Below are 13,301 nucleotides of genomic sequence, written 5' to 3'. Positions count from 1 at the left end.
AAGCAATCAAAGCACTAACAATAATGTCAGTCAAGTCAAGTCACCTTCATTTATATAGCGCTTTATACAATACAGATTGTTTTAAAGCAGCTTTACAGTGATAAAGAGTTCAATTCGGCTGTAAAGCACCTCTAAAAAGACAATAGTAAACATGTATTATTTCAGTTTGGTTCAATAACTGTGTAAAGATTAGGGATGTCCAGATCCGATCACGTGATCGGAAATCGGGCCCGATCACGTGGTTTCAGACTCGATCGGAATCGGACATTACCTCCCGATCAGGACTCGGATATATATGTAATGTATATATATTCTCATTATTTTTTAACAGAGTTAGACCCTTTTGACTCCACACAGAAACAGCAACGCGTGCGGCATGACATCACTTTGTTGACATCACCAAAAGTGAAGAATTGATGTTATTTATTACTTGATTGTTTAAGCTACCTCACAGAAGTGCTCTGTTTGTTAACAGAGATGTTGAATGTTAAAATAAGGTGAATTAAATAAAAAAAAAGGAACATCCTGGATCTGTTTTTTCGCTCTTCTTTATTCTTTTTTTATGCACGTATTATAGAAGTATCGGATCGGGACTTGGTATCGGTAGATACTCAAAATCAAATGACTCGGACTCGAGGGCAAAAAAGCCTCATCGGGACATCCCTAGTAAAGATTATCAATATGGAGTGAGTTCAATTCATCTATAAAGCAGTTCTGCAGAAAACAGTCATCGTCAGCCCAGTTCAGTTCTCATCCAATGGCGTCAGTGCAGTCAAACCCGTATTATTGCTGAATATTATTCATCACGACAAATCTGTTATTGTCAATGACCTGGATAAGAGTAGCATTTGCACATACATTTGAATAATCTAATCCAAAAACAGTTGCATGTCATTTCTGTAACTTGTGTGCGTGTAGATCCAGGTTCGAGCGGGGCTGTTTCACGGCACGGAGATGTTGTGCAAGACGGCGGTCAGCAGCGAGAGCAGCAGTCGGTCTGAGCACGTGTGGAACAAACCGCTGGAGTTCGACATCCCTGTCTGCGACCTGCCGCGCATGGCCCGCCTCTGTTTCGCCATCTACGCTGTCATGGACAAAGTGAAGAAACAGAGATCCACCAAGAACCCCCAGAGCAAATACCAGACTATCCGCAAGGCAGGGAAAGTGGTGAGATTAACACACACGCAGACTTTATTCATAGCACACATTCTTAAGCAATCGCACACTAGTCCTCGTACTTACTTTTCCGATGGTTGCCAAAACAATATTTGGGGATCCTACACCTCCCAAGTCTATCCCCCACCCCTTAATTCGAGCACTGTCACATACACTATAGCCCATTTCACACATACAGTCTTTACTGGTAAATTACCAGTAACAGATCATATGTGAACAGGACCTTTTCAAATATACCGGTAATTTTGTTCTGGCAATTTACCAGTAAGCGAACGCAGAATGCTGGCTTTTTAATTCACCGGTAAAGTCGTTCGGCCAATTTTATGGTAATTTACCGGATTGCTGTGTGAAAGGGGCTACTAACTGATCATCGGTTTTGTTTGTTGTATTTCCTGTCTAGCACTACCCAATAGCATGGGTGAACACGATGGTGTTTGACTACAGAGGGCAGCTGAAGACTGGGGACATTATCCTTCACTGCTGGTCCTCTTTCCCTGGTGAGAACACACACACACACATACACACATTCATAGGCGCCAAAAATGGCTGAGCACCAATGGAAAAATAGGAGAGATTTTCCATTCATTTTAACCAATTAACAAATGGATTGATATTCGGGAACCTTTCTTATTGGTGGATCTCACATCTGGTCCCGATGGGACATAATACACACTATTCTACTGTCTATTCTAACAACATATCACAAAAGCTCGTGCTTTTTCGTTTTTTGCATGATGATGAATTGCATTTTAAGTAATTAACTCCAAAATCATCAGGTATATCAGCAAGAGAGCTACACGCGCCTACAATCGAACATGTGGGTTTGTTTGATTGGTAGGGTTTGAAATGAACTTTTTCACTCACCAGCCAATTTGGCTAATACTTTTTTTACCCACATTTGGCGGGTGTTCATTTCAAACCATGTTGGTAATGTATTTTCTCTTTGCGAGACACAAATAACTATTGTGTAATTAATTCATCAAGCACACCAACTTACAGAGGAAATATTCCCAGCTTACTGGGGTGTGATTGTGACTATGTGGTTGTGTAAACTGCTGGGGAGTGTCACTGGGATGTGTCACAGGGTGTGTGTGTGTGTGTGTGTGTGTGTGTGTGTGTGTAGACTTAGAAAAACTCTGTGTGAGTTATCAGTTCATCTGGGGGTAGTACTTCATCTTGTGGAAGGTCGTGCACTGATGTCTTGAAAGGAAATGTGTTCAGGAAATGTCTTTTTTCTGTGTGTTGCAGATGAGCTGGAAGAGATGTTGAACCCTATTGGGACGATTCAGACCAATCCATACACAGAGAACGCCACAGAACTGCATATAAGCTTTCCTGAATACTCAACACAACCAGTTGTATTTCCCGCTTTTGACAAGGTATCCATATCTCACATATCACACTCACACATGTGAACACGACTAATTAAACACATACTTAATACCAAAACATGTATGCACGACTACTTGCACACATTATCTTGGGTACTTATTATTTTATAGACAGAAATTTGAAATCCCAATATAGTGTGGATATGTAACTAGTTACTATATATTACTAGTTTTTGGTCCACACTCCATTTACTGAATAAAAAAAAGCAGAGCTATTAGAAAATTGCCTGATTGGCTTCTACACAATATTTTAGTCAAGAATTGCTCACTTAGACAAAGCTGTCGGACTGACATATAAAGTGATTAATCAGAGTTTTGTTTATACATGCGGTCAAGGAGCTGTTTAAAAAAAAAAAAAAAAAAGTATTATCACAACACTAGTGTGGAAAAACTAATTTTAAATAATAATGTGGCTCAAAACTCTTAGGCCTTGTCCACACTAATACGTTTTCTCTCCATTTTGGCCGTCCACATTGAGACTGTTTTTGTCAACTAAGACAGCTTTTTGAAAACACTCTCCCACGTGGATCAATTTTGAAAACGCTGTTTATGCATTGTAGTGTTGATTGTAAAAACGGAGGTATTTGAAAACGATGACGCATGTTTAGTCATGTATTGTACCCATAGATACCCATGGTTAACAGTAAATTATTCATAATATATAAGTAACTAACCCTAACCGTAACTCTATAGTAGGTACATGTAGTTCATTCATATTACACCGTACTTATTTGAGCAAATAGAGTGTAACTTTCTTTCTTTTTAGACTGTTTCTTTTTAATGTATGGTGCAAAGATGTATCGTATTTTAAACAAAATGGTCAAATAAAATCAATCAATCAACGTCACCTTAAAATAAAGTGTAACCAAACTCTCTGGTTACGTCACTTATTTTCTGCAAACTGCTTTGGCAATAGAGGGAATGCATTGACGTCTCTTTCCCGCGGGAACACACTCCCTCAGCCGGACTGAGTGGCAGAAGAGACTTGAGTTAGAGGAAACTGCGAATACACGAGTAAAACAAACGATTATCAGTTTAAAGTAAAGGTTGGACTCGATATAGTGTTCCTTTCAACTTAACAAAGATCCAGTGATCATGGATATTGACATGCAAGCCAGGAATCGTGTCTCCTGACATTTACATGTGCCTGATTTCGACGCCGGGGAAATTCATACAGCAAATTTGCCTTTATATAAATACAATATAGGTAGGTCTAAATCCGGGTGATCACTTATATCAATGTTATATAGCGTCATATCGTTCAGCCTTTTGTCAGTGTTTATTTAAAAACTTCCAATTATGCAGAATATACCATGGTAAATATTTAATTGATGAGTTGTCAATACAATATATAACAATACTATATAGGGTATGATTTTACCCCTAAATTCAGCATATTGACACAAACTGATAACTGAAAATCCACCTTTCTCTGCCTGGAGTCGATGTTTTGCTAATAAAATGAAATTTTATAACGTCATTAGGCCTATGTCTTAACTCTTAGTATGTTTTACGTATGCGCAGTAAGGTGTTTCTGGAATATTTGTAGCTGAAAAACCATTTTAAGTTTCAAGTTACCAAAATGTTGCCAAAAATTGAGAGTTACCAAATGTTTCAAACAAAACTCTGCTTGAACAACAAACAAAAAAAAGTGCACTCGCACCCAAAAAAGCATGCGTTTACCATGTTTGCATGCATTGGTCAGTGAATGGTTCGTGAGTGTACACGCATACATAATCAAACATGAGGCAACATTTGTCATGCTCTGATATTTTTCTTTCATAGATCCTGGAAAAAGCTGCAGAAATAGCAGGAAGTGAGACCATAACAATGGTAAAATTGTGACATCCATATACATTCAACATCTAAGGTTATATAATGTTTAAATAATGGGTAACAGTTTGTTTTACAGTGTCATTGTTGCACGTTACATGTAGTTCATATAGTAATAACTATAAATTAAGCATAAGTACATGCAACTAATCCTAACCCTGTAGTTACTTAATATTACTCAATACTTAAATCTATAATTACAGTGTAACAAAGACCAAATAATGTCCCAGCTTGTTTTAATGTAATTGTGGATTCTGGTTTTATCGATTCCATTAATAACATGCATTAATTTCATAACCTCCACATAAATACCATTGTTTCTATGAGATGATCTCACTGATGAGTTGAGGTCCATGCGTGTAGGGTCGTGGGGGTAAGAAGTTTTACATCGAGCTGAAGGAGATCATGGAGAGGGATCCTCTGTCTCAGCTGTGTGAGAATGAGAAAGATCTGATCTGGACGCTTCGCTACGACTGCAGAGAAACCTTCCCTCAGTCTCTCCCCAAACTGCTGCTGTCTGTCAAATGGAGCAAACATGAAGACATGGCTCAGGTATACGCTCAAACATACACATTCATTGGGGACATTTAATATTCAACAATATTATTGATCTGTCTGCATTGACACCATTATATGAGAACTGAACTGAGCTGGACATGACTTCATGGTTTTCTCCAGAGCGGCTATATATATAAATGAACTAAATTAATAACTTTTTTACAACAAAAATGAACCATCACTGAAAGCTGGACTGTGACGCTATTTTCTTCTAGAAACAAATTGTATTGCATTATTTTCCTGTTATCACTGTAAAGCTGCTTTAGAACAACCTGTATTGTATAAAGCGCTATATAAATAAAGGTAACCTTGACTTGACATTGCCCTGTAGATGTGTTCAAACTCAAACTCTCTTGTACTGCAGCTAGAGGCTTTGCTGCAGATTTGGCCCAAACTAAGCCCTCGAGACGCTCTCGAGCTCCTGGACTTCAACTACCCCGACCAGTATGTCAGAGAATTTGCAGTCATTTGCCTTCGAGATATGAGGTGAGCAGCCCACGCTGTCTGCGAGCATGTCAAGGAAACCACATGAGAAATGCTGAAACCCTGAATGTTTATTCGTGTGTGTGTGTGTGTGTGTGTGTGTGTGTGTGTGTGTGTGTGTGTGTGTTAGTGATGACGAGCTGTTGCAGTATCTGCTGCAGCTTGTGCAGGTGTTGCGCTACGAGCCGTACTACGACTGCGCCCTCAGCCGGTTCCTCCTGGAGCGCGCTCAGTCCAGCCGAAAAATCGGCCATTTCCTATTCTGGCATCTCAGGCAAGTGTGTACATGTGAAGAAGCCTGAATATGTCAATAATTCAGTTCACCTGGTATTTCAGGATGCTTACGCTGAACTTATGATTGTGTGTGTTGTGTGTTACAGGTCTGAAATGTACATGCCAGCGGTATCGGTTCATTTCGCTCTGATTTTGGAAGCGTACTGCCGAGGCTGTATCCCACACATAGAAGTCCTCAAAAAACAGGTGCCAGCTTATTCAAGTATTATCGGTTTCAGTCAGAGATAGCATTTGGTCTGTTTAATATAAAATCAGAAGGCAAAAATGTAAGGAAAAAATACAATTGTAGAATTTCTGCTTTGATCAAAAGCAGTTCTGATTTCTTTCCTTAGTTATAATTTTTAGTTTTTTATTAGACTCCCTTGGAGTAGAATTTGATGCATTGAGATTGGGATTTTTTATGTGTTCAAGTGTACCAGTTTTTGTTACGATTGAACATTGTGTTTATTAAGGGTGTCACGATTTCGATTTTTAATCGAAATCGATCGAAATTAAGTCACAATCTCGATCATCGAATTAAAAAATGGAATCGTCGATGCTGCCACGCCCCCATGTCACGTTCGGTCGGCTTGTCAAGCGGAAAAAAACACGCGTGTTGAAATGCTGCGAGTCAACCTCCTCTGGGGTCCGCACCCGACGAGAAGCGCCGCGTCTATGACAACTCGAGGCATCGCACACACTGGAAGAGAAGCGCCGCGTCTTTGACAACACGAGGCATCGCACACACTGGAAGAGAAGCGCCGCGTCTTTGACAACTCGAGGCATCGCACACACTGGAAGAGAAGCGCCGCGTCTTTGACAACACGAGGCATCGCACACACTGGAAGAGAAGCGCCGCGTCTATGACAACTCGAGGCATCGCACACACTGGAAGAGAAGCGCCGCGTCTTTGACAACTCGAGGCATCGCACACACTGGAAGAGAAGCGCCGCGTCTTTGACAACACGAGGCATCGCACACACTGGAAGAGAAGCGCCGCGTCTTTGACAACTCGAGGCATCGCACACACTGGAAGAGAAGCGCCGCGTCTTTGACAACACGAGGCATCGCACACACCGGACGAGAAGCGCCGCGTCTTTGACAACACGAGGCATCGCACACACCGGACGAGAAGCGCCGCGTCTTTGACAACACGAGGCATCGCACACACCGGACGAGAAGCGCCGTGTCGCGTCTATGACAACTCGAGGTATCGCACACCAGATGCGCGCACTTTCTCAGTTTATGACCTGCAATATGTTTATGGACATTATGGAATTAAGATCATGTCCATGTTATGAGACGCCGAATGGCGCCGCCGGTATGTGTGTGTGTGTGTGTGTGTACACAGAGAATAAAGTGTTAGAATTTTAAAGACGTGGCTCTGCGCGACGCATAGATTTATCTGTTAAACTGTTTGTTTGTTTGTTGTGAACTTGAATGTCATCTTCTGTGAAGAAGGGGTTACGAAGGAGAAACTATCGCAGGCTATTTTGCTTAAGTTTCCAATTGACTGAAGATATAAGTTATTGTTACATTGTGTTCTTAATAAATGTTTTAAATTTGACATTTGGTCTAAATTTAAATTTGGTCTAAAAATGGCATAGCAACCTGTGCTTTGGAAAAAAAAAAAAAAATTAAAAACCGAGAATCGAATCGAACTGTGACCTTAGAATCGAAAATTTAATCGAATCGAGGATTTGGAGAATCGTGACACCCCTAGTGTTTATAAGTGCTGTGAAAATGTATACAAAGTTGGGTAACACTTTACAATAAGGTTCATTGGTTAACATTAGTTAACTACATTCATTAGAATGAACTAATAATGAACTTGTAAGTAAATGTCCACTGAAGGCAAATTTGAAGAACCCAAGTGCAGTATTTATTCCCTAAACATGATTAAACATAAAACAAAGGCATGGCATGAAACTCAAAACATGAACATGAACGTGGACATGAAGCTTACCAATAGTGGTTACGGGAAACAATACTTGACCAAGACACATGGCAAACATGAGGGCTTAAATACACAAGACTAATGACTAGACAAGGGACACCTGTGAACATAATCAAGACAATCAACCAATGACAACATGACACATTCACATGGGGAACACATATGGCAGGATCACATGACAAACATGAAACAAAACCCAAACATGACAGAACTGCACTTGTACTGTAATTTAGCTGTTTGTGAAGGTAAAAGATCTTCAAGTTTCAATGATCAAAGTGCACGACAAAACAAGTAATACCAGTCTTACTTTGTTACATACCTATGCAACTAACAATGTAACACATTTGCATAATGCCAGCCTATGGTCTTCATTTGCTGCCTGCGAATGACGTCTACTTTGACCCACCCTCAAATACTGTAATTGCTGAGACTGGAAGAGGTTTGATTCGTGTTGTTGACATGTCGAGAAGACAACAGTTTATGCGCTGCGAATCCACTTCAAAACGCTGGAATAGATTCGAAAAAAACGGCGCCATCGTTCGTAATCTTATCGCTGTGTATCAAGCGCTGAGGAAGATCCGGAGCTGAGCGTTTGGTTTCCAACACGCCCTGTAAGCGGTTGACCAATCACAACAGACTGGGCCATCTGACCAATCAAAGCAGAGTAGACCAATCACAACAGACTGGGCCATCTGACCAATCAGAGCAGAGTAGACCAATCAAAAGAGACTGGGCCACCTGACCAATTAGAGCAGAGTAGACCAATCACAACAGACTGGGCCATCTGACAAATCAGAGCAGAGTAGACCAATCACAACAGACTGGGCCATCTGACCAATCAGAGCAGAGTAGACCAATCACCTGACCAATCAGAGCAGAGTAGACCAATCACAACAGACTGGGCCATCTGACCAATCAGAGCAGAGTAGACCAATCACAACAGACTGGGCCATCTGACCAATCAGAGCAGAGTAGACCAATCACAACAGACTGGGCGATCTGACCAATCAGAGCAGAATAGACCAATCACAACAGACTGGGCGATCTGACCAATCAGAGCAGAGTAGACCAATCACAACAGACTGGGCCATCTGACCAATCAGAGCAGAGTAGACCAATCACCTGACCAATCAGAGCAGAGTAGACCAATCATAGCAGAGTAGACCAATCACAAGAGACTGTGCCATCTGACCAATCAGAGCAGAGTAGACCAATCACAACAGACTGGGTCATTGACCAATCAGAGCAGAGAAGACCAATCACAACAGACTGGGTCATCTGACCAATCAGAGCAGAGAAGACCAATCACAACAGACTGGGCCATCTGACCAATGAGAGCAGAGTAGGCTCTCAGAAAGGAGGGGTTTAGAGAAACTGATTATTTGAACAAACCGTTTTCAGACTCTTTTAGAAATGAGGTGATGTGCAATATATATTTTTGAGAAAATAAGTATTTTTTTACCTTGGATGCATGAAACCTTGTAAGAGACCTTCAAAACAAAATTAGGAACCTTTAAAATATTGTAATAGAGGCACTTTAATAATTAGCATTATGAGGAGTGAGTTAAAGCAACATGACTAACATGTGCTCAACTATTGGTAACAAATAAAAAAAATGTGTTAAAGGGAATGGTGTCAAAAATAACAAGTGCAAATGCCAGACATGGACAAACTGCATCAGTGAAGAGGAACAGAACTTAACCGTTCAAAGTTTGCCAATGTTGACAGCTGGACATTTCAAAATCGAGGCAAAAGTATAGTGCTAAAGGTCACCTCTTCTGTGACACACTGTCAATAACAGCTGTTACAAAACATCTAATGTTTAATGTAGAAATATATCATTAAGCTTTCCTTCTTCATGCAGAGTTTGGCTCAACCCTGCCTGGAAGCTTCTAGTAATCTTGCAGACCTTTACTGCGTGTAATGTGCTACACTTGATGAAGAACTTCGCAACTATTGAGCGATTAAATGTAAATGTGTTCAAAAAATTCAAGTCAGCAGCTTCCTGATCTAAATATTAAACATGTATGGAATTAAGTTCTAGAGTGTAAAGTGTACAGATGTGTCCAAGAGAACATGAGCTGACTTGTGATATCCCAAAATGTGCATACACATATTTCGATGGAAACCCAGCTACTGTCCCTGTTCACATAGTTCAGGACGTTTTAAAGCAAGTTTTGAAGGCAGGATTGTATGGCCATAGATATGGAAATGAACATGATGTGCTGTAATTATTTTGCAGGTTGAAGCTCTCAGTAAGCTGAAAGCAGTAAATGAGCTGATTAAACTGGCCACCATAAAAACCAAGACGAAACAAGCTCATCTTAAAGAGGCCATGATGACGTGCCTTCGCCAGACGGGATTCATCGAGACTCTGTCCGACCTGCACTCACCTCTCAACCCCAACTTACTGCTTGCTGGAGTCAAGTAAGATTTGTGTGTTTCGTTCACTGCTGTGCTCACCAGTTGAATTATATGGGGCTAATGAACTGTGTTAGTATACTATGTAATGAACTACAGCCTTTTTACTTCCACAATGATCAGGTTAGAGGAATAGTTCACTCAAAAGTTAAAGTTTCTGTCATCATTCACTCACCCTCAAGTTGTTTCAAACCTGTATGAGTGTATTTCTTCTGTTGAACACAAAGGAAGTTATTTTGAAGAATGTCAGAAACCAAACAGTTGATGGACCCTATTGACTTCCATAGTATTTTTCTTTTTCAACTATGGAAGTCAATAGGGTCCATCAACTGTTTGGTTTCTGACATTCTTCAAAATATAAAATTTTGTGTGTGGATGTGACCAGGAAAGCACAACACACACTAACAGATTCCATTCACAAACAACCAGAGTCCCGACTGTGAACACGGGAGATCTCACAAAAACTCTTGCATCAAACGTGTCTTTAAAGTAAACAAACATGGCGGACGACCGGCAAGAAGAAATGGCACTTATATCTCACAATTCATCTCAATATTCAAAAGTCAGAATTGTGAGATAAAAAGTCACACTTGCAAAAAAAGTTTATTTCTCGCAGTTCTGACTTTATAACACAATTGCGACTTTATATCACGCAATTCTGAGAAATAAAGTCAGAATTACGATTGTGAGATAAAAAGTCGCAATTATCTTTTCAAATGTTTTATTCTGCGGTGAAAACAAGCTTCCATAAAGGACTGCATACTGAGAAGAATTGTCTAACCAGCTTTTTCTCCTCCTCTGCCAGTGTTGAGAGGTGCAAGTACATGGACTCAAAGATGAAACCTCTGTGGATAGTTTACAATAACAAGCTGTTGGGAGGAGAGACAGTGGACATCATCTTCAAAAATGGAGATGGTGAGAGAGAGAGAGACGGCTCGGATGCTAGACACAAGGCAGTCACAGAATCACTTTACAATACTTTTACAAATCTCTCTTTCAGACCTGAGGCAGGACATGTTGACTCTACAGATCTTGAGGTTGATGGATCTGCTATGGAAGGAGGCCAACCTGGACCTTAGGTAGTGTGCATGTGTGCACGTGTGTGTGCGTCAATATTTGAAAATAGATTTTGACAAGAACACTACAGGCCCTCTACTGTGCTCTGTTAGGCCTTGTACACACAATTTGGGGAATTGCAACTGTTAAAGTCCTCATGAAATCAAACTGACCCGATTTACTTTGTTAGCACACATTACGTGTCTTTGGGTAGAGCAGCTCTAATACACCTCAAATGTAAACCATGGTATACAAAGGTGCAGGGGGTTTAGGTGCTTCAACAGCTGTTTTTAAACAACTGCTTGCTCCGGACTGTTATATATGTGTTTCCCTGAGAGCCGTTCTGCTGAAGAGAGACAGTTTAAAAAATTTTGTAGCATCTATAAATAACAGAAATGCCAGTGTCCAAAAGAGTGTGATGTTACTGAACTAGTTGTTCAATTTGGTTCTATACACATTACACACATTTATATAAATGTGGTTCTCATAGTACATTCGGTTAGCACTCCCAACACTACTCTATGTGTAAACAACAGGATTACGCTCAAGGAGTGACAACTGTATTCAGTTTCAGTTAATGGCTTTAGAGATCATTTCAAATGATGTTTTTTATGTCTCGTAGGATTGTGCCTTACGGTTGTCTGGCGACGGGAGATCGCTCTGGTCTGATTGAGGTCGTGTCTTCAGCTGATACCATCGCGAACATCCAGAAAACAAGCAGCAACATGGCTGCTGCTGCCGCCTTCAATAAAGATGCGCTACTGAACTGGCTCAAAGACAAGAACTCTGGGTGAGTTCGACTTCTCTTATCAACAGTTTTTGTTTTTCTTGATTCGAGAGCCTTTGGATATTGAAATTTACACTGTTTCCCTGCCCATGATTTCCACAAAAACCATAAAAACCAATCATAAAAATTGAATTTTCAAAAATTGAAAGAATTTGGCAAATTTCGGGTGAATAAATCAAAAGTAGGGCTGTACACTTAATTAAATTGTGATATAGATTAGAGGTGTGCTGGGCTTTAAACTGAAAGCCTGTACCCATAGTTTAACCCGACCAAACCGGCACAGTTAGGCCACAAACCACAGCCGATGGACCGGAAGTCATCATTTGCTATGGAGAATCCTTGAACTTTGGATGCGTTTGGAAGGGACTACACCGAATGGGACACGCCGATCGGATGTGATGTATTCCAATCAGATCGGTGTGAGAATTATTAATAACTTTTGTTTAACTTTATCAGAAACACTTGATACATTTAAACTAGGGCTGTCAAACGATTAAAATATTTAATCGCGATTAATCGCATTAATGTCATACTAAACACGCGATTAATCGCACATTTTTATCTATTCAAAATGTCTCTTGATTTCTTTTTGTTCCATAATTTTTTCTCATTTTAATGCTAGCTCTTATTAACATGGAAAAGTGGATCGGCTTGCTTTGTGCAAATGTTTTTTATTGAAAACAACATTGGCATATACTGTGTTCAATTTCACACTAACATTCTCACTTGGAGCAAATAATCTCTCACACAATGTAACACTGTCCATCAATAAAAGGGTGAAAGAAATACTGACGAGGAAACGTTACTGATATTGACGAGTGGGCGTAGAAACGCATCAGCTGTGTGTGCTTGGCCATCAAGTGGTATTTCAGACTGGACGTGCTGCGATGACAGCTCAGTTCACAACGACAAAACACACAGATCACTTTGGTCTTGTCAATTGAACCATTTGGCAACTTTTTAAAAGCAAACTTTCCATTCAGACTCTTATTGGCATCCATTTCGGCGTCTCGCGCTCATCATTCATCCACTCAAAACGTAATGTTAAAGGGGGTCGCACACCGGACGAGAAGCGCAGCGTATATAAAATTTGAACACATTATTCTCTATGAGTGTACACACACCGGCAGCGCCATTCTGCGTTTTTATTGCTGGCCGTAAACTAAGAAAGTGCGCGTCCGATGTGCAATACGAGTTGTCCTAGGTGTGCAAACAAGTGTGTGCGGCGTGCCTGTTGTTTTGTTTCTGGTCTAGCTAGATCCGATGTGGTGTTGTAGTTTTAATAACGTTACTAGTTGTTGCAAAAGCATGTGAAAAAAACTACAAAGTTTGCTAGGCGTTAATCTCACGATAAAAATTGACGCCG

The 13,301-nt window shown here is 40.4% G+C and overlaps 1 protein-coding gene across 4 annotated transcripts in view; it reads left to right on the top strand.

Annotated features, from left to right (window-relative positions):
* Positions 1–13,301, top strand: part of pik3cb (phosphatidylinositol-4,5-bisphosphate 3-kinase, catalytic subunit beta) — a 72,871-nt gene that overhangs the window by 48,334 nt on the left and 11,236 nt on the right. For all 4 annotated transcript variants that reach the window (XM_079609001.1, XM_079608998.1, XM_079608999.1 and 1 more), the window contains 12 exons: positions 919–1,167; positions 1,577–1,673; positions 2,425–2,555; positions 4,353–4,400; positions 4,764–4,952; positions 5,323–5,444; positions 5,572–5,715; positions 5,822–5,921; positions 9,914–10,098; positions 10,898–11,007; positions 11,093–11,171; positions 11,771–11,938. In XM_079609001.1, coding sequence (XP_079465127.1) covers positions 919–1,167; positions 1,577–1,673; positions 2,425–2,555; positions 4,353–4,400; positions 4,764–4,952; positions 5,323–5,444; positions 5,572–5,715; positions 5,822–5,921; positions 9,914–10,098; positions 10,898–11,007; positions 11,093–11,171; positions 11,771–11,938 — 1,622 coding nt within the window. The remainder of the gene's footprint in view (positions 1–918; positions 1,168–1,576; positions 1,674–2,424; positions 2,556–4,352; positions 4,401–4,763; positions 4,953–5,322; positions 5,445–5,571; positions 5,716–5,821; positions 5,922–9,913; positions 10,099–10,897; positions 11,008–11,092; positions 11,172–11,770; positions 11,939–13,301) is intronic.

The sequence above is a fragment of the Phoxinus phoxinus genome (genome assembly GCF_949152265.1).
Source record: "Phoxinus phoxinus genome assembly, chromosome: 4".
Taxonomy (NCBI): domain Eukaryota; kingdom Metazoa; phylum Chordata; class Actinopteri; order Cypriniformes; family Leuciscidae; genus Phoxinus; species Phoxinus phoxinus.
The sequence above is the reverse complement of the archived record's forward strand: the minus strand, read 5'-3'. Positions and strand labels throughout refer to the sequence as shown.